Source organism: Sceloporus undulatus, chromosome 2, assembly GCF_019175285.1.
Source record: "Sceloporus undulatus isolate JIND9_A2432 ecotype Alabama chromosome 2, SceUnd_v1.1, whole genome shotgun sequence".
NCBI lineage: Eukaryota > Metazoa > Chordata > Lepidosauria > Squamata > Phrynosomatidae > Sceloporus > Sceloporus undulatus.
In genome coordinates this window covers 92,390,254-92,413,773 of record NC_056523.1, presented here as the reverse complement: position 1 = coordinate 92,413,773, position 23,520 = coordinate 92,390,254, and the positions used below count along the sequence as shown (strand labels likewise).

The 23,520-nt window shown below is 39.7% G+C and overlaps 1 protein-coding gene across 2 annotated transcripts in view; it reads right to left on the bottom strand.

Moving 5' to 3' along the window:
* FLT4 (fms related receptor tyrosine kinase 4) overlaps nucleotides 1–23,520 on the bottom strand; it is a 148,823-nt gene that overhangs the window by 40,874 nt on the left and 84,429 nt on the right. For both annotated transcript variants that reach the window (XM_042453847.1, XM_042453848.1), the window contains exons 9-14: nucleotides 23,201–23,355; nucleotides 21,964–22,126; nucleotides 14,188–14,329; nucleotides 5,682–5,790; nucleotides 3,942–4,301; nucleotides 1,455–1,601 (exon numbers count right to left, since the gene is read on the bottom strand). In XM_042453847.1, the coding sequence (XP_042309781.1) occupies nucleotides 1,455–1,601; nucleotides 3,942–4,301; nucleotides 5,682–5,790; nucleotides 14,188–14,329; nucleotides 21,964–22,126; nucleotides 23,201–23,355 (1,076 nt within the window). The remainder of the gene's footprint in view (nucleotides 1–1,454; nucleotides 1,602–3,941; nucleotides 4,302–5,681; nucleotides 5,791–14,187; nucleotides 14,330–21,963; nucleotides 22,127–23,200; nucleotides 23,356–23,520) is intronic.

Sequence of the window (23,520 nt, the reverse complement as noted above, 5' to 3'; positions counted from 1 at the left end):
GTGAACCAAAGGAACTGTTTACTTAGGTGTATGAGAACTGTGCATGAAACCCAGAGCTAGAGATGGAAAGAATATCTGAAAATATTCCCAAAATAATTGAAAATGTGTTTCTAGAAACCTTGTTGAGGAGAATCCTGGGCTGATAAGAATCTTTGGAATTTGGGACTTATTATTCACCAAAATGGCACATGGGTGAGTGTATGTATGTGTGTATGTGTGTTTGGAAAAACCAACCTTTTCTGTGAGAGAAATGAGTTCCCGCCCCTGCAGAAAATGCTTTTTCCTGCCCAGAAAATCCTGTTTTCTATGCAAACCCATATGTACATTTTGCAGAGAATAAGTCCTGAACTGTGAATAATTTTCAAAAACTGCACAGTTTTGGAAAAGTTTCTTCAACAGGAAGAAAACTGTTAAAATTACTCAATGCCTCCTTCAAGAATACATTAGTGAAGAATTACATTCCTAGCCAGAGATTTCCCCATACTTTCAAATGCCACACCTGATAACGTGCACTGTTTAATATCAAATGTGTCTTATTTCTTAGCGATAGGAACAGGAAAGCAACTAAGCACATATTATCTGTGGTTCCATTACATGAATAAAGTGGCTTCTTTGGGTTGCTTTCAATTTTTCATATACAGATTGTTATTTTTGTGGGGTGGGGGAGGAAGCCTCATGCAGACTGTAGAATGACAATCTAAATTGCCTTCCTGTCATTGGGAAGCATTTCAATAAAATTAATGTACATTTTTGTAATCACTTGGTCTCTTTGCACTAATTATAGACATATCTTATTTACTTCTTGTAAATCTGAATACCTGAGCATATATATATACAAAACATAATTTCCATTAATTTATTACCCTCCCCCACCCACATTTAGCTCCTCTCCAAAAGAGCCAGTGTGGTACAGTAGTTGGAGCATTTGATTATGACTCTGGAGACCAGGGTTCAAATCTCCATTCAGTCATGGAAATCCACTGAGTAACCTTGGACAAGTCACACTCCCTCAGCCCTGGAGGAAAGCAAAGGCAAATCCATTCTGAACAAATATTGCTAAGCAGACCCCATGATAAGGTTGCTTGACAGTTGCCATCAGTCAGAAATGACTTGAAAGTACACATCATCTCCACATTTCATCATTATAACAGAATAACCTGACAGATAGCAACTTATCCAAACACTTCCAAGCGCTACATAGCTGGGTGGAGATATGGAGTCAGAACGTTATGGTATAAAGACAACACTTTTCTTGTATTTGTTACAATGATATACTAATTTTTATATATGGCAAGTGGAACAGTATTGAACACAGTGACTTGAAAAAACCAACAACATGAATCTGAACTTTCAAATTTCCATATTCCAAACAAAAGCTTTCCAGGTGTTCTGTACAAGTAGGAAAATCCATTACCCAGGTTTTCCTATTCACAGATTCTTTCAGTCTACCCTACCTGAGACCTCTTCTACCAGCTTCTCATCCTTATACCAGTTGATGTTTGGGATATGAGTGCCATCCACTTTGCAGCGCATCTCTATAGAATCACTCACGTTCACCAAGATGTTTGACAGGTTCTGCTTCAACCTGGGAATCTCCAGTGCTAAAAGAGTAGTTAAGATAACAAAAGTCAAGCACAAGAAAATAATTTGGAGAGTAACCAAGAAACACTCTGGAAGGTGTAGGGTGACTTTGATCATTGTCCTTTTTATACAGTAAGCAAAATATGTAAAAACTGTGCAGCCACCATGGGACCAGGCCATAACATCAAGTATTGCTCTTCTTCCAGTATGTGGCCAAATGTTGTCTCACTGAGGTGTCTTTAAGGTGTTTGAGATTTCAGTTAATGTTCTGATGGTTGAAGGAGATATAATATTCTCCACTAACAGTCTTACTGCACAACAAAAGACAGCCAAGAGGCAGCAAGAGAAAAGTGGCTTTCTCCTTCCCTCTCTGCATGCCGTCGAAGCACTTCTGATCTCTTTTTGAGGGAGATGATCATAAAAGCATATCTGTTGCCATGTGGGGAAAATCCATTTGGCAAAAGGTATGCTTTTACAACCATCGCCTTCTGCAAGGATAATGACAACTTGCAGAGAGGCATGGAGAAAACTATTTCTCTTTCACTGTGTCTTGGCTTTTTTTTTTGTCATGTGATAAGGCTCACAGTGAAACTAGGAACGTGCTTCAGTGAATTAAATCTATCCACAGTTCATTTGGTTGCACTGACCCAAACTATTCACACATCAGAAGAGAGGAAGAAGGGGGCAAGAGCTCCCAGTACTCACACAACCAATACGATCTTTAGGTAGAGTTAACCAGGATTCTGCCCCTCCCTTGTAACCTAACTTTCAACTGTTTTCTTGGGATGAAGCAGAAGACGTGTTAGAGATAATGATATAGCTAAGCAGGTAGGAATGCTACCTTATCATTGGCCCTTAAAAGTCTACAAATAATATTTGTCCAGAAACTCGTGTATTGCAAACAAGAATATAATGTTATGGCATGTGACATTTCACTTTTATGAAATATTAATATTATTTTTAACAAACATCCTACTGCTGCCAGCTGACTCTGACAGCATGTTCATGATAACTATAAACTTCATTACTTCTAACTCTTTATATTTAAAAATCACAAGTTAGCCTCAGAAAGGCACAAGACCCACTTAAAAATAATAAACATAGAATATACCGTATATACTTGACTATAAGTTGAGGGCAAGTTTTGGGGTCAAAATTATGGATTTTGACATGACCCATGGATAGGTTGAGTGTAAAACTTGGAGGCTCCTTCAGTGTGTGTATGCAAGGGGCAAGAAGGAAGCAGCAATCAATACGAGGCTTCAATGCTTCAGCCTTCACTCCCAAGACAGCGAAGCACATGGGTGGGAGAGGGACCGTTAAACAAGTAGCAATCAGTCAGTCACCAAGGACTCCATCTGCTTGGCTCAGGACAGAAAGAAACTGCATGAGGAATATCACATTACCATACTGATCTGTAAGTAAGTCGATCTAGGATTTTGGGGTCAATTTTTGAGCAAACTTTTTTAGACTTAGAGATGAGTATATATGGCATTTGGAAAACACTGTATTTACTATTAGAGCCATTGTATTCCCCCCCCCCCCCCATTTCTCAGTGTTTCTTCAGCTCTGAGGGCTAGCACCAACTTTTATTAATTCTTTAAATTAAAGTTGTCTCAAGTTTCCATAGAAAAACTATGGGCTTTTTCTGACTGACCTACAGAAGTGTGAGTTCTTATAATATAGTTGCCTGAATTTTGCAGTTTTGCTAGTTGTTCACTTCTTATTGTTTCGGGGGGCTGTTTGTATACATTTCTTTGATCTACAACTCTTCCAAAAGTTTTTTTCCCCTTAAAAATCATGTCATCATATACTGAGGTGATCCCTGGACATTTTTTTTAGAGTCACACAGTTATAGTGTGAAAGTGCCATTTAACTGATGCTTTATAGCATTGTAACATTAATTTTTAAAATATAAGGAAGAATAGGAACATATTGTTCTGGTTTGTCTTGGAATTAAAGCAAAACCCTCTCGAAGGTGGGAATAAAATAAAATATTGCAGTTGGTGCCAGGTATTGCCAAAAATAATATAGGAAAGGAGATTATTTTATTTGGACATTCAAAAACATACACCAACAAATACTGCAACTTCCCAATTCATTTGACCTATCTGGAAGAGCCCTATGAACAAGAAGCAAGATGTTGTGCCCAAACATGATCTTCCAATCACTAGGATAACTCTGAGTGGTCCAAATATGATTTTCCAGACACCCCAGTCTAGGATAAATCTGAAAGTCATAATTCTTCATATCCAGTGTTTCCATTGTTTTGATTTGCCCAAACATTTCTATCACAATACAGCCTTCATAACCACAAAGTCTTGTTTATGAACCTTAGAATTTTCATTCCAGCCCCTTACCATGCACAGAGATGTATCTTTTGTGGCAGTGTTTTTCATTGTTCTCTCTGTTTTGCACCTCACACACATAATCTCCTTCATCTTCTAAAGAGATACTTGGAATGGTAAGTGTCAATGCAGCATAATTGGAGCTGGGTTTGAAATGCAATTCGCCTTGCATCTTTGTTGCATAATGATGGACGTTCTTGCAGTCCAGAACCATTGGGTTGCCCTCTTCATCATGCAATGTTGAGAGGTTGAGCCGATACCACTGAAGGTTCTCATAGGTATAATTATCAGCATTGCAGCTTAGCCTCAGGTCTTGCCCCTCAATGAGTTCCTCTGAAGGCTGCGACTCAATTTCAAATCCATCTGGTATGGCTATCAGAGAAGCAAGATAAGGAAACAGGTGTGTGATTTGAGACTCTAATGCCTAAATATCTAGCATACAGGAGCTACAATCTCTTTTTGCATACCAATCCAGACTAACATAGCTGTGTCTTTGAAATCTATGCATATGTATCATTATTCTGCCCATGTGCTTAGGAACTTGGGAAACCATTGATCATATAAGTATTTATTTATTTATATACACAAAAGCAGAAGCTTCTCAAACTCCAGGCCACAAGGCTAGTTGAGTATCTTTTTAAAAAGCAATGAAAGAAGCCACCCACAAATAAGAGAATCCAAGGCCTACTAAGATGAAATGGCTGCTACTATTATACAACTACAGTTTCATATTTATATGATGGAAATTTGATGTGTTGCTTGAGAGAAGAGCAATTAGAAGCAGTGCACAAAAGGTTAAACTCAAATTAAGAGTGAGTCCATTCTCTTACTGTGAAATTGAGTGAGTTTCAAACTGACAAACATAGGTTCTCTTCTGCACATATCATACATATTCCTCAGAAAGATAACGATTCTGGTACAGGCAGCCAATTTCATTAGTTTACACTTTCAGTCTTATGGAGACAAAATGCACAGCTTTTGAGGAGCAGGACACTAGAGGGTGGTATCGTATCAGGAACGCCTGGGAATCTTACTTCCCAGTCCAGCTAAAATAGTATGTATTTCTCCACTTACAGGAAACACGAGGGGGGACTCAGCTTGTGTTTTCTGTTTTCTAACTTGGTAACATCTCTTTCTTTGCTACTATAATGTACAACAGATATCAAACTTGCATTGTAATTCTGCTCCGGAGTGTGGGAAATTATATATTATGAATATGGCTAAAAATTTAGTTCAGGACTATGCATTGCTATTAAGTCACTAATGTCTTCTTGTGGCCTGCATCTCATCTCCTAAGGTGATTATAAATACATGTAGTGATACAGATTGTTGTTTGATTGTGAGTACAGTACATCATGATCAGATGAACATGCTCAGTTCAATTATTTCTGAACTTTGTTTTTCAAATCTCTGAATCCTCCAAATGTCTGTGAATGACATACACATTTTGAACAAATGGCACATGTATGTGTGCATGTGCCTTCAAGTCACCTGTCAACTTATGGCAACCTCATAAATTTTCATAGGGTCTTATTAGGCAAGGAAAACTCAGAGGTGGTTTTGCCATTTCCTTCCTCTGAAATATAACCTACAGCACCTGGTATTTTTTGGCAGTTGTGCAAATACTAACCAGGTTTGACCTTGCTTAGCTTCCAAGAACAGACTAGATCTGGTACCTTAGGGTATTTAGGCCTTTAACAAATGGCAGACAAAGAGGCAAAAGAGTGAGCCTCTTTGCTTGCTGATACTCACTCGTTACGTAGAAATAGATGAGCCGTTCATCACGACCAACTTTGTTGGAGGCTACACACTTGTACATGACAGAAACATTGGCTTCTTGGATTATCAAATTGCTGACCGTCTGACAAAGAAAGAGAATGGCAGCATGAATGGCATTTTGAATGGAAAGATTCAGGACTTTTACCATTCCTACCTCCTATCTGGGAGGGAAGATGATGTTCTAGCTGCATTCCTCTTTGACATCAAATTGTATAACGTATTTAACAGTATACTCACACTACTCATTCTCAAATCAGTCTAGATTATCACATCCATTCATTTTGCTTTGGCCAGTTATTTGCTAATCTTTGAGTATTGTCCTGTGATCACCATTCACCAATTCCTCCTGAAGAAAATGTTGGCAATAGGCACTCCCTCAATAGAAGGGGGTAAAACCGGAGGACATTACTACAGGGAGCTAGGATATAGCTTGCAAAGACACTGACTTTTACAGATCACGTGTTAGAGAATATAAACCCATTTATTTATTATTATGATAACTTCAGAAAAAAGTCCATTTCTTGGCATCAGCCATGATTAAGCCAAGCTGAAAGAGAACAACAAAGAACATGCATCTTTCTTTCCTGTCATCGTTTTGTCAGCATCTCCTAACTATGGCAGTGGAACAAGAAGTGATTTTGGAGAGTTGAATGAAAACAGGAAGTGACTTCAGGAAATTGGGCACCATTTGTTTGTTCTTTCGCCTACATCACTGTTATGTGTGCATGTTTGGTAACTGACTTTGTCACCTAGAACAGGAATCTAGTAATAGAAAAGTATGCATGACTCTGACACTAATACGCACAAGGGAGAATGGAAAGAAACAGTTTTTTTGCCAGTTAATCTTTGAAAAGATTGCATATCCGAAGCCAAAAACAAAGACAAACAAAGAAAAAAAAACTTCCAGAGAAACTGTAGAATAAGATGCAACGGAATGTCTCACATTTTAAAGGGTCACCATAATTCACATATTTTACTGCCAACATCATGAAATTAGATGTAATGACAGTAGGTAGGTTGCTTAAAACCAGGTTTGCAAATGAATCCATAGGAAGGTGGGGAGGACAGATTTAAAGTACCATGGGCAGGACAGAAGGAAACACAATCCTCATTTCCTGTGCTTTGCATTCTTTAAATGCTATGCCTCAACTATTCCCCCTATAAAAAAATGGTCTCATCGCAACATCACTTTTGGGTGTTGGGGAGCACAAAGTTATTCTCTACAAAAGAATAAATGGCTGAAACACTTTCCCACTGGGGCTGAATTCTTTATCCTATTTCCCCAAATTTTATTTGTCAAGGCCAGAGTTGTATCTGCAGTTATGCCACCAAGTTTAATGTTCAGCAGTTTCACCTAATTAAGGTGTGGTACAGACTGCCAAAAAACGGCGGCTTGCCGGTGCCTGTTTTTCCACCAGAGGGAAGCCATAGCCGCCAAACCACATGGCTTCCCTCTGACAGAAAAAGGACATGCAAAAAGTGGGTTCTTTTTACGCTGCAAGGACGGCGTAACAAGTATGCCACTGGCGCACTCATTATGTAAATGCCACGCAGCACCATGCGGCCACTTACATAACAATAGCGGTGCCACTGTTATTACGCCACTGCCACATGCTAGGGTTGCGGGGTGTGTGGGTGCTCTGCCCCGAGGCAACCCTCCTACGTGACAAGGGCATCACTGAGGACTCATCTGTACTATGCCTAAGCTGAATGAAGGACCAAGGAAAGCCTAACAATTAGAATACCTTTTCTAAAGAAAAACTTCTGATATCAGTTCTTATAGAAAGACCCTTGAAATAGTTCCTAATATTAACTTCACAAGTATGTTAGATTTAGGGTTGCCAAACTGAATCAAGGATGGGGCTTCTGTAACTTTTATCCTTAACAGATCGTGGAGTGGGATGAAGTACAGGTTGAGTCTCCCTTTTTTGAAATGCTTGGGTCCAGAAGTGTTTTGTATTTTGGAACTTTTTGGGGGCAGATTTTGGAATACCTGCATTTGCATATACATACATAATGAGATATCTTGGAGATGGCACCCAAGTCTAAACACAGAAGTTATTAATGGGCCAGAACAGAAAGGCAAGAAGATGTGGCTTGAAGCTGCCCCACCGAAGATGGATTGGGGCTGCGGCAAACACGTGGCGTGGCCTCAATCTGCCTTGAATCCATCTCAAATAGGAGTAGAAAAGACCTGTGTAAATGCCATGCTCTGATGATGTCCGGAAGTGGGCTTTTATCAGCCATCTGTTTCAGCCCAGTGTTTCATACACACGCTATACGCATAGCCTGAAGGCAAGTATATACAATATTTTAAATAATATTGTGCATGAAACAAAGTTTGTATACACGGAACCATCAGAAAACAACAGTGTCAATATCTCAGCAATCCATGAAAAAGTTATAGTTTTTGGAGTATTTTGGATTTCAGAATTCTGCATAAGGGATGCTTAACCTGTACAGTAAAGCTCTGTCACGTGGGATGAAGAAACTTGTATGCCCTCACCTTAAAAACCTCATCCACAGTCATCCCCTCTGAACACAGCTCTTGCCTTGCTGCTCTCCACCATAGGGGTGTGCCTAGCTAATTTCTTGTTGTCTCCTCTGCTCCTCAATCCCTGCTTCCACTGGCAATGAAGTAGCCATATTGGAACAAAACAGCATTGGTTGAAACTTGGGGTTTGGAAGGTGAGAGGGGACAGCTATCTTTGTCACTTTTGATGGAGCTTTATGGTACCCCTTCTTGCTCCAAGATCCTTTGATGAAGATGATAAAACTACTCATGTTAACACTCTGACTCAGTATAAGGCAGCTTTCTATGTTTGTATGATCGTGGAGCCTGACAGAAATCCATTTCCACTCATGGAATGTTTCTGCCTTATGAACTGCCATGGGATAGCTATTCTTAAGTGATGTTTATTTATTTTTTCTTATACACTTTGGAATACAACATACATTCAGCAGTGAACTCAGTGAAAGCAATGCAAATTCTGATCAGTATTATTGTTAACTTTATTTTTACCCTGTCTTTCCCACAAAATTAGGATAAGCATCACTTCCAAGTAAATTAGGTTATTGTCTCCCTTTACACACCAAAGTAATTATTCTCTAAAATTTATCAGTACAGTTTGCAAAGAACTGTTGCATTTTTATCCCTTCAATAACACAACAGTCATTTCAGTAGCACTTAACAGATTTAAATAAAGCTAGCTTCACAGTTATAGATGATTATACTGCACAAGATGAATGCTCAGTTTATTAATAGTTTGTTGTAAAATGTCTGCAGATACACTTGGCTGTGTTCCTAACCATACAAATTCCATCATTACCTTATGTCATATCTCTGTGTTTATTTGAAAAGTCAAAGCCAACTTTGGATAATCTGTTAGAGCACTTGATATGATCCTGAAGAGATTAATGAGGTATCAAATCAAAAGAACAAGATACAAAAAGCAGTGGTTCTGCCAACAGGACTCTAAAACTGTATAAACCTCATGAAATGGGGAAAAAGCCCTAAGGAAATGTAGGGTATAGAATTCAGAAATTCTATAGCTATTGGCTTTAGACTAGCATTGGTATATTGAAACAATCTTCCTATACATCCTTTCAGTTTTTGAGATATTATGGAATGTTATTATATTATGGATATAATGGAATATCTCACAGCTAGAAATTAAAAACAAACCAAAATACAACTTGTTGGCATACTTGGTCCAATGACTGAAAGACAGAGAAGAGAGAAGGCAGTTCTATTACAATGTTAGACAATTGTGTGCATGTGTTAAGGAGGTACATGAGAGAATATTGTGAAATGGATACAAAAGGTATTTTTTATCCTGTCCTTTTGCATGGATCTACAAATAAATTGAAGTTAAGCAGTTTAAAGCAAATTAAAATTTAAAACAATAAAAATAATTTAAACAAACTAAAAGCATTATGAACAACTCAACAGCTTAAAAAGGGTAAACCATGTGCATGTATATTTAAAATCATGTGCATGTATATTTAGGAATAAATCAATTAGGCCACAAAGTCGCTAATAAAAAGCCATATTTTTATTTGGCACTGGTATGAAGCTGGTGCAGGTACAACTCAAGCTTCCAAAAGGAAGAGCATTCCATAACTAGGGGCCTCAGCAGATAAGGCCCTTCTTCATCTTGTGCAGCATAACAGGGAGGGTGGCCTCTCCAGAAGACCTGTCAGATGTAGTATACAGAGAGGTGCTCCTTCAAATATTAAGGTCCCAAACTGTTTGGGGCTTTAAGTGTCATTTCAAGTAGGGATGTCAGTACTTTACTCCCTCATACTCACAAATGAAGATGAATAATTACAGTAGTTGTCTTCTCCTTGAGGGACAAAACAAATCTGCAGAATTCTCCTTCTAATCTAACATCCTGAAGTGTTGTGGAGGAATTATTCTGCAGAGAAAAAAATGTGTGTGTGAACACATGTATGCATGCATATGTATGTGGGTTTGTGTAAAAAAATGTTTTCTGTGCAGGAAATTGGTTTCCTGTACAGCAATCAGTGTCTTCTGCCCAGGAAACCCAATATTTTTTGTTCATAGCAGAGGTTTTCTGTTTCTGTGTATCTCTCTCTGTGTGTGTGTGTGTGTTTGTGTGTGTGCGCACACACATTTGCATCAAAAGCCTGGCATATTTTTCTTTGCAGAATAATTCCTCAACAACATTTAAGGATATTTAAATAGCAGAAGACTGTCCAAAATTCTCACTGGTCCATTCTTCTTGATAGCATTTCCTAACTGCCATGAAACCTGTTTTCTGACCTGGGAATGAATAATTATGAATATGCTTCCCATCCCTAATCACAAATGCAAAAGTCAGATTGGAATCATATTAGTAGCTAGTACATTACAAACAAGTTTCTACTTCTCCACTGTTTTATTAGTACCTCCATATAAGTCCAGCCAGTGTGGTGTAGTGATTAGAGCACTGGACTACGACTCTGGAGACCAGATTTCGAATCCTGGCTCAGCAAGGAAAACCCACTAGGTGACCTTGGGCAAGTCACAGCCTCTTAGCTTCAGAGGAAGGCAATAACAAATCCTCTCTGAAGAAATTTGGCAAGAAAACCCCATGATAGGTTTGCCATAAGTCGGAAACAACTTGAAGACACACAACAATAACAACCTCCACCTTTATAAAAACTGTGACTGTAATACTAGCAGAATGTTCATTCTGATTTCACAGATATCACTGCCTGTTCTGCTAGGCCCTGACAATCTGCTGTGAGTGCTTACCATGGATTCACTGAAACACTTCATGTCCAGATTCCTAAGTGATTATAAACTGATATTTTGCTTGTTTTTACTGTAATGTTTTAATGTATTTTAATATGTTTAATTGTTCAGATGTATGGATTATCCTGTTGTACACCGCCCTGATTTTTAGAAGGGCGGTATAGAAATAAACTTATTATTATTATTATTATTATTATTATTATTATTATATTTTCTAAAGCAAACCTTAACAAAACTGAAATTCTTGCCTACATTTCTGTTCCAAAAGCTACTTCAGTCTCTTCTGTCATGTATATCTCTATTGGAATAATTTTCAAAAAGACAGACTTATCAAATATTATATTGGAATGGGCACTTAAGGAGACCTGGATCCAGGTACTTGGTTCATCAAACTAACAACAACAAAACCAAAACCAGGAAGCAAGAAAAAAAACCCTTTACCATCTTTAATCAATTTAGATGGATAGAGGTGCAATAGACAACAGTGGAATTCTTTCTCAGGGAACTGAGGAATTTGAAGTTTCAGGGGTAACTCAGTTTGGCAGAGATAAGCAGAAGCTGTGTATGAGTCAGTAAAGAACTTTTCAAGACAGTCAGGAAAGATAATATCACTTGGGTTGCATCTGCACTGCAGAAATAATGCAGTCTGACATGACTTTAACTGCCATGGCTCAATGCTATGATAGCCTGGGATGTGTAGTTTGTTGTGGCTCCAGAGCTCTATGACAGAGAAGGCTAAGTATCTCACAAAACTACAAACCTTAGATTTCCATGACAATTAAAGTGGTATCAAATTGCATTATTAGCTGAAGATATAGCTTAAGTGTCTAATACCTGATTCCTGAATGACATTTTATCAACAACACTCATGTTGTCATTGATTTCTAGGTAATAAAATGCCATTACAAATGGTTAAAATTCTAAACAAACTTGAATATTAAAATATGGGAGATGGTTGTTGCTTCATTGTTATGGACCATCCAGACAGTTGTACTCCTGTCTTCTGTGCTGTTCTTTCATATTTTTAGATCTCATTTGTAGCAAATTTTGAAGCAGGAAAATGCAATTGCAGTATTAGTATACTGAGTACGTGCAGACAAAATGCTCTTAAGGGTTTCCTGATCCTCTGTGCATTTAAAGTTTAGAATTAGTTTCTGTTTGCAGGCTTGGTTGATTCCATTGCTTTCTATTGATCACAGCTGTGGAGTTGCTTATAGATGAGTATTCTGTTAATTGCCTTTCAACAGCCTCTTCAAATTATTCAATGAAAGTTTCTAGTTAAAAGTTGTGGGGATGTGGGAAGGGATCAGCTACTGATTCACATAAGTCCCTGTCATGATGAGACTCACCCACTCAACTACTTTCTCTGATGGCAGCCCAGTGGGTCTTTTTGATCTCACCAATTCCTCATTATGAGACTCGAACTCGGGACTTTCTTAAGTGTCTCCTGCACCATAACTCTCTGTAGATGCCAGCACTCTGGGTTTCACTCCCCTCTCCCCCAGCTTGGCACCAACTATTCTTTGACAGCCACACACGCACTATCTAATGTGTCCCAGACCTAAAAGATTTTTCTCAATGTTGGTAGCAATTTCAACGTGTTTCTGAAATCACTTCAGACCACTGCTTGTTGCAACAAAGCAATAGATTTATTTACAAGTCAGGCTGAATACAGTATCTCTTTTAGTGGATGGTGTTCACAGTAGATATGGTGTATAAATACTTTATAAGTTACACAGTTTAACAGTTTCTTTAGCTTGTTTTTGTAATTTTTTCTTTATAGCTTTATACAGTATATGTTCCCTTCCAGACTAAGTTACAGAACTTTTCTTAAACTTTTGTATTGTACAGTGTGCCCATGTCATATGCGGGCGCACTTTACATATGCTGAAAGCTGTGCAGGGAGGAAGGGGTGGTGCGTCCCTTAGGAATGAATGGGGTGTGTGCCTGTGGTGCATGCGCGCTGCCGCGCCACCGCATGCACAAGCCCCATTCATTTAAATGGGCTCGAGCATAGGCATTTTTTGTTTTACACGGGGGCGTCTGGAACGGATCCCCCACGTAAACAAAGGGCGCATTTATAACTCTTCTGGATACCTGCGACCACTAGTCATCAAACACTATGCCTTGTTCACACAGCAGCCTAATCTAGCCTCAATGGCTCTTCACCCCTCAGGGCACAATAAAACATCAAACCTTTTCAAACCTGCTCCTGGGAGCAGCCCTCACATTTTCCTGACTTCACTTCCATCGGCTAGTGCCAAGGCTTGTTGTCTCCACCGTCTCATTCAACACTAAATATTCCAGTGAAATTTTTATCATAGGGGAAGTAATGCAACATTATGTTAAAGTGCCGCATGGAACCTTTATTTCAACTCTAGCTGCATCTACATTGTAGAATTAATGCAGTTTTAACACCATCATACAGAATCCTGGGGTATGTAATTTGTTGTGGCTCAGAGCTCTCTGACAGACCAGGCTAAATATCTCACATATTGACAAATCCCAGAATTTCATAGCATTGAGCCATGGCAATTAAAGTGGTGTCAACCTGCATTAATTCTTCAGTTTAGATCAGCTCGAGTTTCATTGTGGAAAAACAACATCCCAGCATGAAAAATAAGTACCCCAACTCTTTGTGTAGTGGAAGCAATCCTGGCTAGAAGACTTTATCATAAAGGGAAAGTATAGTGATTTGCTTAGAAATTATTTTTCAGGTACTTAATCAAACAATTAACTCTCCCCATTGAGTCCTAACTTCCTTGGAAATGATACAGTTCAGTGATTCTTGATCTTTACTGACTATTCAGTCTTAATGTGAGTCAACCTGAGTCCCATTTTGGGGAGAAAAGTGAATGTATTGAATGTAAATTCAATAATTAATGAAATATAAAAATTGTCCCATTCAAAAATATAAAATGCCATTAGAAAAGCCAACTTGCAAGACTTCTAGGCCATCACAGGCCATGGATGAGCTTATCTGTACACTGCTAATTTCATATCCAGGTTTGGTACAAATCCCTCTTTGAAATTGATTTCACTACAGATTTTTAATAAGCAACTTCACACCACAGTTTAAACAGTTACCCAACTGACCATTTTGTGAAGCCAATTTAGGTTGACCTCATGTTCAAAATGAGGCAGAAATGGTTTGCCTGGAGAAGCTCCATCTCCTGAGCTTTAGGTCAACATGGAAAGGAAATAGGGAAATGGCCTCACCTTGTTCTTTCCTTCCACAAACTCTGTCCAGGTGTCAATGCTTTCAATGGGGTTCACAGCATCCAGCTGTGACACATCCTTCCAGTCCTTACACTCGGGCATCCGGTCCCGTTGGTGGCGTCGTATAGCCCTCCGTCTGCTGCTGTTTATCCAGAAATCATGAAAGAGCCAGGGACAGAGAGATACAGGATATCTTGTGAGCAGGGACAGCTGGGTGCGGGAGTGATATGCAATACTGGGTATGATACAATCAATATGAAATGAAGGAAGCAATGTAGAGTGTGTGACAGAGATTTATAAAATCATCCATAGCCTGGAGAAAATGGATAGAGAATATGTTTTCTTCCTCTTCAATAAGGCTAGGGGGCCTTTCCGCACTATACAGTTATAGCATGATGATTCCATTCTGTTTCCCATGGCAAAATCCTATGGAAATCAGCTAAGGGAGGGTTACTTTGAGCTCTCAGCCACAGAGCTCTAGTGCTTCACCAAACTACAAATTCCATGGGATGCAACCATGGCAGTTAAGGTGGAATCATAGTGCTATTATTGTGTACTATGAAAGAGCTGTATTGGTTGGTAGTTGGAGATATAAAACAGACCAAAGAAAGTGCCTTTTCACACAAAATCTAATTTATTGACATGCATGGAGGACAGGCCTGTCAGTATCTATCAGTTTTGAATACTGAATGAAATTCTAGATAATTATCTAGAATTTATTCAGGTGGCACTATATATTACTTTCTAGGAAGCAAAAGTGAGAAAGGTTTACTGCCTCCCTATCCTATTTTGGGCTGCCCAGAGGCACGTAGTTGGCTATGTGGGAACCAAGATTACCCATTGATCTGCAGCTTCAGGGTTACTCTTACGTTCTTAAAAGTGACTATGTACCATTATGAGTGCTTAGAGTTCAAACAGTTTGTATAGAGGAATGAGGAACACAGGTATGCATGAGGGAGAATTTCATGGATGAGAGTAAAACCTTTTAAAGTAGTATTGTGAAAGTTCTGTAAGAATAAATAAGTTAAAATTTGCCTCCACTTGAGCTGATGAGTAAGTAGACAGAAAGCTACTGCAAAAACGAACTGTAGCAAGAGTGAGCATCTGTTTAGAAAACAGGAAATCATGATGAAGGCTTTTGCAAACTTTGGAGCTAGGATAAGCAGAAACACTGTGTCCTTGGGAGACAATACTCATAATTCACTAGCTCCTCTTCTTCCTGACAGGGCCACAAAGCACTCTGATGGCACTGGAAGTGCCCTTGCTTCCGCAGCCAGTCAAACAGAACATTCATGGCATCAATATTTCTATAGAAATCCCACTTCCTCCTGCTCCCCATCACATTGCTCTCTACTTCGGGGGCCCTCCTTCTGTATTTCTGTCTCAATAATAGAATTTCTTTCCTAAGGGTCCTTAGTAACAAAGATAGCAGGATCTCTGCTGCTGTTTCAAATATTTAACATAAAGTATTTGTTAAATATTTGAAACAGCAGCAGAGATCCTGCTATCTTTGTTACAAAAGAGCAGTTTCACATCTGCTTTCAATAGTAAAATGTGCTTTGTCAAAGCCACTGCCACATGGAAGAGCAGAGGTGGGCAACTGCCATGGGACATACATTTAAACAAAATTCTCCCATCAAAACAATTTTTAAAGGCCCTGGGAGCCTCGAAAGTGGCTTTTTGGGTGTATGCAGCCCACTGGACACATTTTCTATACTCCTGCAATAAACGTACCCCCCCAAAACCTGGAACACACTGAACATTATTATAACCAATGTCATTTCCTCCCCGACATTTCCCTAAACTGGCAAAAACCGTTGGGGAAAAGGAAAATATCGGGGAGTAGATGTTTCACCAATAATGCCACCACAGCTGACTGTTTTAAAGAGAGTAGAGAGACTGGGCTTAAGTGCTGTTCTTGGAAATTAAGTGCTGTTCTTGGAAATTAAGCAGGCTCAGCCTTGGTTAATAATAATAATAATAAATAATAGTACATGGATGGGAGAATGGCAATGAATAACAGTTGCTGTAGGCTATATTTCAGAAGAAGGAGCTAGCAAAAGCACCTCTCAGTATTCCTTGCCTAAGAAAACCGTATGAAATGTATGGGCTCACTATAAGTCAACAAGTGAACCTGAAGGCAAAAACACAAGCACATGTGGGTTTTTTTTTTTAGTGGAACAATGTGAATAACCTCACTCCAGGTTTGTTATTCGCACTCTGGAAGCGCATGTATGCGTATTTCTGAGAGAAAACACATTCAAGGCATGCAGAATGTAATCCTGAATTATCCTGGGTCTATTTCCATCAGTTATTCACACTGCCCATGATGAAAATCTTTGGGGGGAAAAACCCAGTACTGATTATCCAGGGTTAAATGGGATTTTTTTGGCAGCCCCCCAAGAACTTAATCAGGTGTTTTTGGGATGCATGCGAACAACAGAGATTCAACCCAGATTCATCCTGGATTATTTTTACATTCTGATTCAGGGCTTGTACACACACACACACACACACACAGAGAGAGAGAGAGAGAGAGAAAGAGAGAGAGAGAGAGAGAGAGAGAGAGAGAGAGCTTGGACTATTACTGCACTGTAATGTATTTCTTAACTCAGACAAAGCACATGCCAGGAAAAACTGTTAGGAAGTCCATGCATTTCTTAGCAACTGTCTGGGATTCTTTGGAGATGTGTGATTCTCACTTTGAGAACTTTGAGAACTAAGAGATGAGTGTTAGATATCAAAGGACAGCAACATTCTAGTTCTTTAAATAAACATTGCACTCTGTAGGGATGGAGGAGTCTGTTAATTTTACTTTCTTTCACATTCAGTTTTTAAAAAGATCTCCAAGTTATTTCCATCACATTTGTAAAGAAATCTGAGAATTTTGGAAAGGTCTTATCAAAATAAATCAAAGCAAGTTTCTCATCTACCCGTGTGGGCTAAATGTAACAGGTTCCACCATTTCCAGAATGGAGAGGATCATGTGGTGTGTGTTTGCTATGGAATTATTAGTTGGTTAGAAAAGCTAGTGTGGGCTGGGGAGTATACCATCCTTTAGCATCAAAAGTAGAGCTGACTAACCAGATTTGTAAGAGTTAAGCATTCAAAGCCCTTTATTTAGATGGGAAGATTTGTCAGCTTTGGTTTCTCATACACCTATTTAAAAAAAGATATACTGTTTCCCACAGGTGACTTTTGGAAACCCCATAGGAGGACAATTGGGTTGACCACCTGAGCTGTTCTTTAGTTGCCCTCCAAACAAGTTGGCTCCATTTTCTATGTGATGTCCCTTCAGATATTTAAAAGTAGCTATCATGTCACCTCTGAGTCTTCTCTTCTCCAAGCTAAATATACTCAGCCTCCTAAGTCATTCCCCATAAGAATTGATTTCCAGACCTTTGATCATCTTGGCTGTTATTCTCCAGACACGTTCCAGCTTATCAATATTCTTCTTGAACTGTGGTGCCCAGAACTGGACACAGTATTTCATATGAGGTCTGACTAAAGCAGAATAGAGTCAGACTACTACTTCCCTTGATCTGGATGTTATACACCTGTCTATGCAATCCAGAATTGCATTGTCTTATTTTGCTGTTGCATTGCATTGTTGACTCATGTTCAGCTTGTGACCTACTATGATTCCTAGATCTTTTTCGGATGTACTCCTTTAATCTAGGTGATATCCATCCTATGTTTGTGCATTTAATTTTTCCTGCCTAGATGTAGTACCTTACATCTATCTTTGTTGAAATTCATTTTGTTAGTTCTGGCCTCATTCTTTAATCCGTCAAGGTCATTTTGAATTCTAATCCTGTTCTTTGAAGTATTAGCTACTTCCCCTAATTTGGTGTTATCTGCAGATTTGATAAGCATGCCTTCTATTCCATCATTAACTCATTTATAAGAATGTTATACAGTACTGGGCACAGGACTGGACCCTGATACACCATACTAGTCACTTCTCTTCAGGATGAAGAGCAACTGTACTCTCGGTCTTGGGTATGCCAGCAGATATAAATCCATTTAACTATAACACTGTCTATACCACAGTTCACCAGCTGGCCTGCAAGTATATCCCGGGGGATCTTGGCAAAGGCTTTAATGAAATCAAGATATACAGCACTACATTCACACCCCCTCCCCCAGGCTACCAAGCTTGTAACTCTATCAAAGAAAGAGATATGGTTTATGGTTATGGCTTGTTTTTGAGGAACCCATGGTGGCTCTTAGTAATCACAACATTCCTTTCCAAATGCATATATATGTTTAATGATCTGTTCTAGGACCTTTCCTGGTATCAACATCAAGGTAACTGGTTGCTAGTTGCTTGGGTCCTCTCCTCCCCCTACTTTTTAAACACGCAGAATTTTCTTCTAATTGCATACATTTTTTGCAGATGAACAAAACAGTAAGGAGATGCCTGCCATGGATCTACTATTGTAGATTCTGCCTGTATTTTTCCTGTACATAAGCAGCAGAAATATGCATTCTTTCTTGCATGATTCTTGCATGCTTAGAGGAATATTTCTTTTTAGGGTTAACTAAACTCTATAGCATCCTAAAATGGGGTGTGCACACCATTAATAAGATTGTACCATGGCTTCAGTGTATGCTGAAAGCTGCGGAAGGGAAGACGTGTATGGCGCGGGCTCACTGTATTTTTTTCCTGCTTCATTGAACTTATCAAATGGCTGAGCTGAGTCCATTTTAGCAACTGCCTTTTCAGATGATTGTTGCCCTTATTCGCCTTAGTCATAGGCCCGATACAGATGGTACGGAAGCGCCATCCTAAGGCCAAAAGTAGGACTGGGGAGTGTGCAGCAACCGCACGCTCCCCAGCCCTAGTTCATATGGAAGGAGTCATTTTGAAGGCACGCCATCCATACACAGTGCACAGTCCACAGGGACTGGTACATGTGTGATGTCACTGCGCCACTGGAGGGTGTTTGTGGCACCCTATCTGCAGTGCAGAAAGGAGCTCCAAAACGGATTGCCGTGGGAATGAAGCCAGGGAGAAAGGGGCCAGGCGGCTCCTTTCTCCAATGGCTGCGCTTGTCGGGTGTCCGGGGGCATGCAGCCCCAACGATAGCCCTTTTCCAGGTCACAGGAAAGCAGTGTTTTGCTGCTTCTCCGTGGCCTGGAAAAGCACTGTATTGGGGCCACAGGGGCTGCCGGTATGGCTGCCCTGGCCCCAATCCTCAGTGGAAAGGGTTGGGTGCAGGCTGCCCCAAAGAGGCGGTCTGTACTGCACCATAGTTATTTTTCAGTTCTGATTTAAACTGAAACTACATACTGTATTAACCAATTTTCTAATGCAAGGATCAATCTAGACATGACTCAGGAGATGCATAATCATATGCCTGTTCCTATAAAAGTAGCCCCAGGATTAGTTCAGGATGGTAGTACTGTGGGAATAGAAGTTACCTGTTCCACTGTGCTATAATTTCCAAATTTATCTATAATCTCACCAAAGCTGCTAATTGCTTCCCTGGAGCAAACACAGGTTCTCATATGGTATTTCCTTGTACAGAGAAAATAGCAGACAAGATCCCTCTGTGGCTGCTTTTCAATTTATTTATTTATTTTAAAATAGTATATCCAGTTCATGATCTGCCTACTCTGGAATTCAGCCAATTGCTTCAACCAGTCCTCCAGGAATATAATGCAAGCAGAGAGAGAAAATGTTCCAGCATGATCCTTTGAAGCAGACCTAATTAACTATAATGGCATGTACTCAGAACCAGAAAACCGTAACCAAACAAAATTGTGCAGTTTCATGCTCTCAACTCTGTGCCTTGTCTTGGTCCTTGAAAAGTCTAATATGCAGAGGCAGCTCACAGAACATTCATTCGTTTGCCAGACAAGAATGGAAGCTGTTTCTTATGCCACTCCAGCGTCTCTGTAAGGGAGGAGCATTGTATGGGCCAAATTGAATTGTTGCTTCCTCAGTTTGAAAATTTTACTTTACTTTTTTGGACTAATTTGCTAGCTAGCCCCACAGCCAGCTGCTGCTGTTGTAGTCCAAAAATTTAGCTTATCCAAGCTTCCTTCCTGTTTCAAATTGATGTTGTCCTCTACTGTTGCAAGATGATGGAGGTAGGAATAATTTAAAATTACGCTGTTTTGGTAAAGAGCACATGACAAGGCTACATTTCAAAGGTAATGTAGGTAATGAGTGGGGATGTTGGGAACTCTTTTTTCAGTGTAATAATATTTTCTAGTTACTTTAAAGTTACTGTTAGAGTTATTTTTAAAGTTAATTTAAAGGCAGTTTAGAGAAAATGTGAGTGGACTTTTTCAAGCTCTATGCCCCACCTTTTTCAATCTGATTTTTAAAAAAATATATTTTAAAGAAGACTATCGAAACAATGACTAGAATGAGTAATGCACCCAAGCTAGAATCATTGTGAACATGCAATGGCTGAGAACAACTTTAACAAACTTATTGTAGTGGTGAGGGTCTAATGCTCTGGACATCCCCTAATACATTTATCAATTCAGATATTATTTGAATTTGATAGTATGAGCATACATGGATACGATGACCCATATAGTACTGGACATGGGGGTGTGAACTGCAGGTAGCCACAGCTATGTGGAATGGCATGTGGAGGAAGCTTACAAGAAAGAGCACAGCTGCACCTCTCCCCACACGCTCTGCATTTCTGTCAGGAATGTGATAACCAAAGGATGAGTTGTGCCAGTTCAAACAAGGCCAAAACCCCTTTTCATCTTCTATGTTTTCCTCAACACTTCCCCACCTGTCTTCTTAGTTTTGCGAACCCAGATTTTGTCTAAGTGTTTAAAGGAGCCCTGGTAGCACAGTGGTTAAATGCATGTACTGCAGCCATTCACTCACAAACCACATGGTTGTGAGTTCAGCACCAGCTAGGAGCTCAGGGTTGACTCAACCTGACATCCTTCTGAGGTTGCTAAAATGAATACCCAGCTTGTTGGGGGCAATTAGCTTACACTTTGTAAACCACTATAAGTCCATGAAGCATCATCGATCACAATCAAACCTTATTAACCCAAACATTCAAACAAACTCTTTGGTTTGGAAACCTTTTCGGGTTCTATCAGAGATAATCAGACTTTTGGTTTCTCACTGAACTCTCATGGATTAAGGGTATAAAAATTGCCCCATTTGCTACAGTTGTGGCAGCCTGTTTTCCTGTGCATGCATAGCTGCCATTCTCAGGCTTTTCTCTGAGCCCTTTATTCCCATCCTCTCCTGAAATTTGCAGTGGAAACTGAGGGTTGGCTTGAGCCTTCATACTTCCTGACTTTCCGTGGACCTTTCTCTTCAAGACAGGTATCTATTGCCTCAGCCAACCCTCAGTTTCCACTGTCCCCTTCCAATTTTCTGTATTCTGTTAGCTCTGTATGTGGTGATTTGAATGGGTTGTCTTAGTGTGCATATTTTCTATTTTTCTTAATAGAATATGTATAGTTCCTCATGTCTGGGGTCTCCATAGTGAGCACTGGTATAGCTAGTGCTCAATACTGCCTATTACCCCCTCTTGCATAACCAAATTGAGTGCTACTCCAAATTAATTCAAATAGATTGCAACTGCTAGTGGAAGCTCTACTAGCCCCACATTTAGGGTAATGGGGTTGTTGTAAGTTACACAGCAGATTACTGTAAAAGAATAACTTTTCAAACTCTGCCCTTGTTATGTACACTGGCCTAAAGAATCACTCTGAGATTTTCCTCTACAGCATTCAGAACTTAGCAAAGATTGGAAGAAGAGGAAGAGGAAAGCCACTCACAGACTCCGTGGAGGGAACATCCGGCAGGGTGTCCATGGCCTCCACTGCCACTGGATCTTCTCTGGTGCTGGGATACCGTAGACTGTGCAGGTGAGAACATGCCGGCTTTCACGGGAATAAATATTAGGTGAAGAGGCTTCTTTTTCATGGATTTGTGGAGGAACTGGAACCAGAGGAATTGCAAGTACCGACACTGGTAATCACTCCTTTGGGATGATCATTTTTGCTACTTCCTTTGCCAACCCTTTCCTTGCCTCTATTATTGCCCCACTATCTTCCTTTTCTGATCTGGTGCTATGGCTACTAGAAATAGTAACCTTGTTCTTCTGTTTTGGATAACCATTCAAGGAATTGCAGCTTTCATAGGGATGCCCAATATCAAAGAGGGCAAGTTATTCTTTTTCTAGTGCTATTGGAAGCCATTGTTTTGATAAGTACAATAACATTTAATCTGCTCGAGGACAACTGTTAACTTGCTAGAAATGAATAGAGATACGCTATGCTACATGGGGTTATTTGGCATGTCTCATTTCTTAAATCAGTCACTGATTTCAAGGAGTAAAATCATGTGAATTTAAGCAATGTGTTACAATGTTGTAGACATTATGTAGAAGATGTAGCACAAGCCATGCAGAGCTGGCACTTCCACATCTCTTACAAAGGTTACTTATATCTGAAGAGACAAACACTAGTTAAAGGGCACCAAGTTGCTTGGCTCAGCAAATATTTACATGCAAGCCTGAACAGTCCAGAGCAGCCCCTCCCCATTCTTGTTCTACTTGAGCTTGCCACAACTAAATTCTTTTTTGGTGCATTCTTAATATGAAGTAACAAAGGAGTCCCAGATGGAAGAGAGAAATACAAGTTGAGGACTAAACCACAGAAGGCATTATTCATGTTGTTTGGCTTTGTTTGACTGTAGAGGGTGGTGGCTTTAATCCCTTGAGTGTGCCATGGGCCTGATCTAAATATGGCTTCCTCACATTCCTCTCTTGGCATCTATTGGTTCTTTGTCTAATTTGGATCTGAGCAGAGCTTGGAGAAGTTACTTTTTTTACTACAACTCCCAGAATCCCACAGTTTAGCCACCTGCCAGAATCCCAGTATGGCAGGTGGCCAAACTATGTTCCTGGAGGCTGTGTTTATTTATGAAATAAATCCATCTGAGAAAAATGTCTGCCAGGTACAGAATGTGGCAGATTTCTCCTCCCATAAGCCAAGCTTGCTCCCTTCTTACCATTGACAACCAGCTGAAGAGTAATGCTCTTTTCCAATCCCGCTAGACTATTCCTCAAAACCAGTGTATAAGAACCAGAGTTCTGCTCTGCCACATCTTTGAGTTGTAGGGAGTATTGAGATTGTTTGTTGGAAATTAACTTTCCATCCTTGAACCTGAAAAGAAGCCGAGAGAGCATGTTTATGAATTGGGAGATTCCTTCTAAAAGCCAGCCATAGGACTTTGTACTTTAAAATAAGGCATTTCTTCAGAAGAAGCTTGACACACTTATTTCCAATTAGGACATGTTTACTGGAAAAGGAAATATTAACAATCACCTT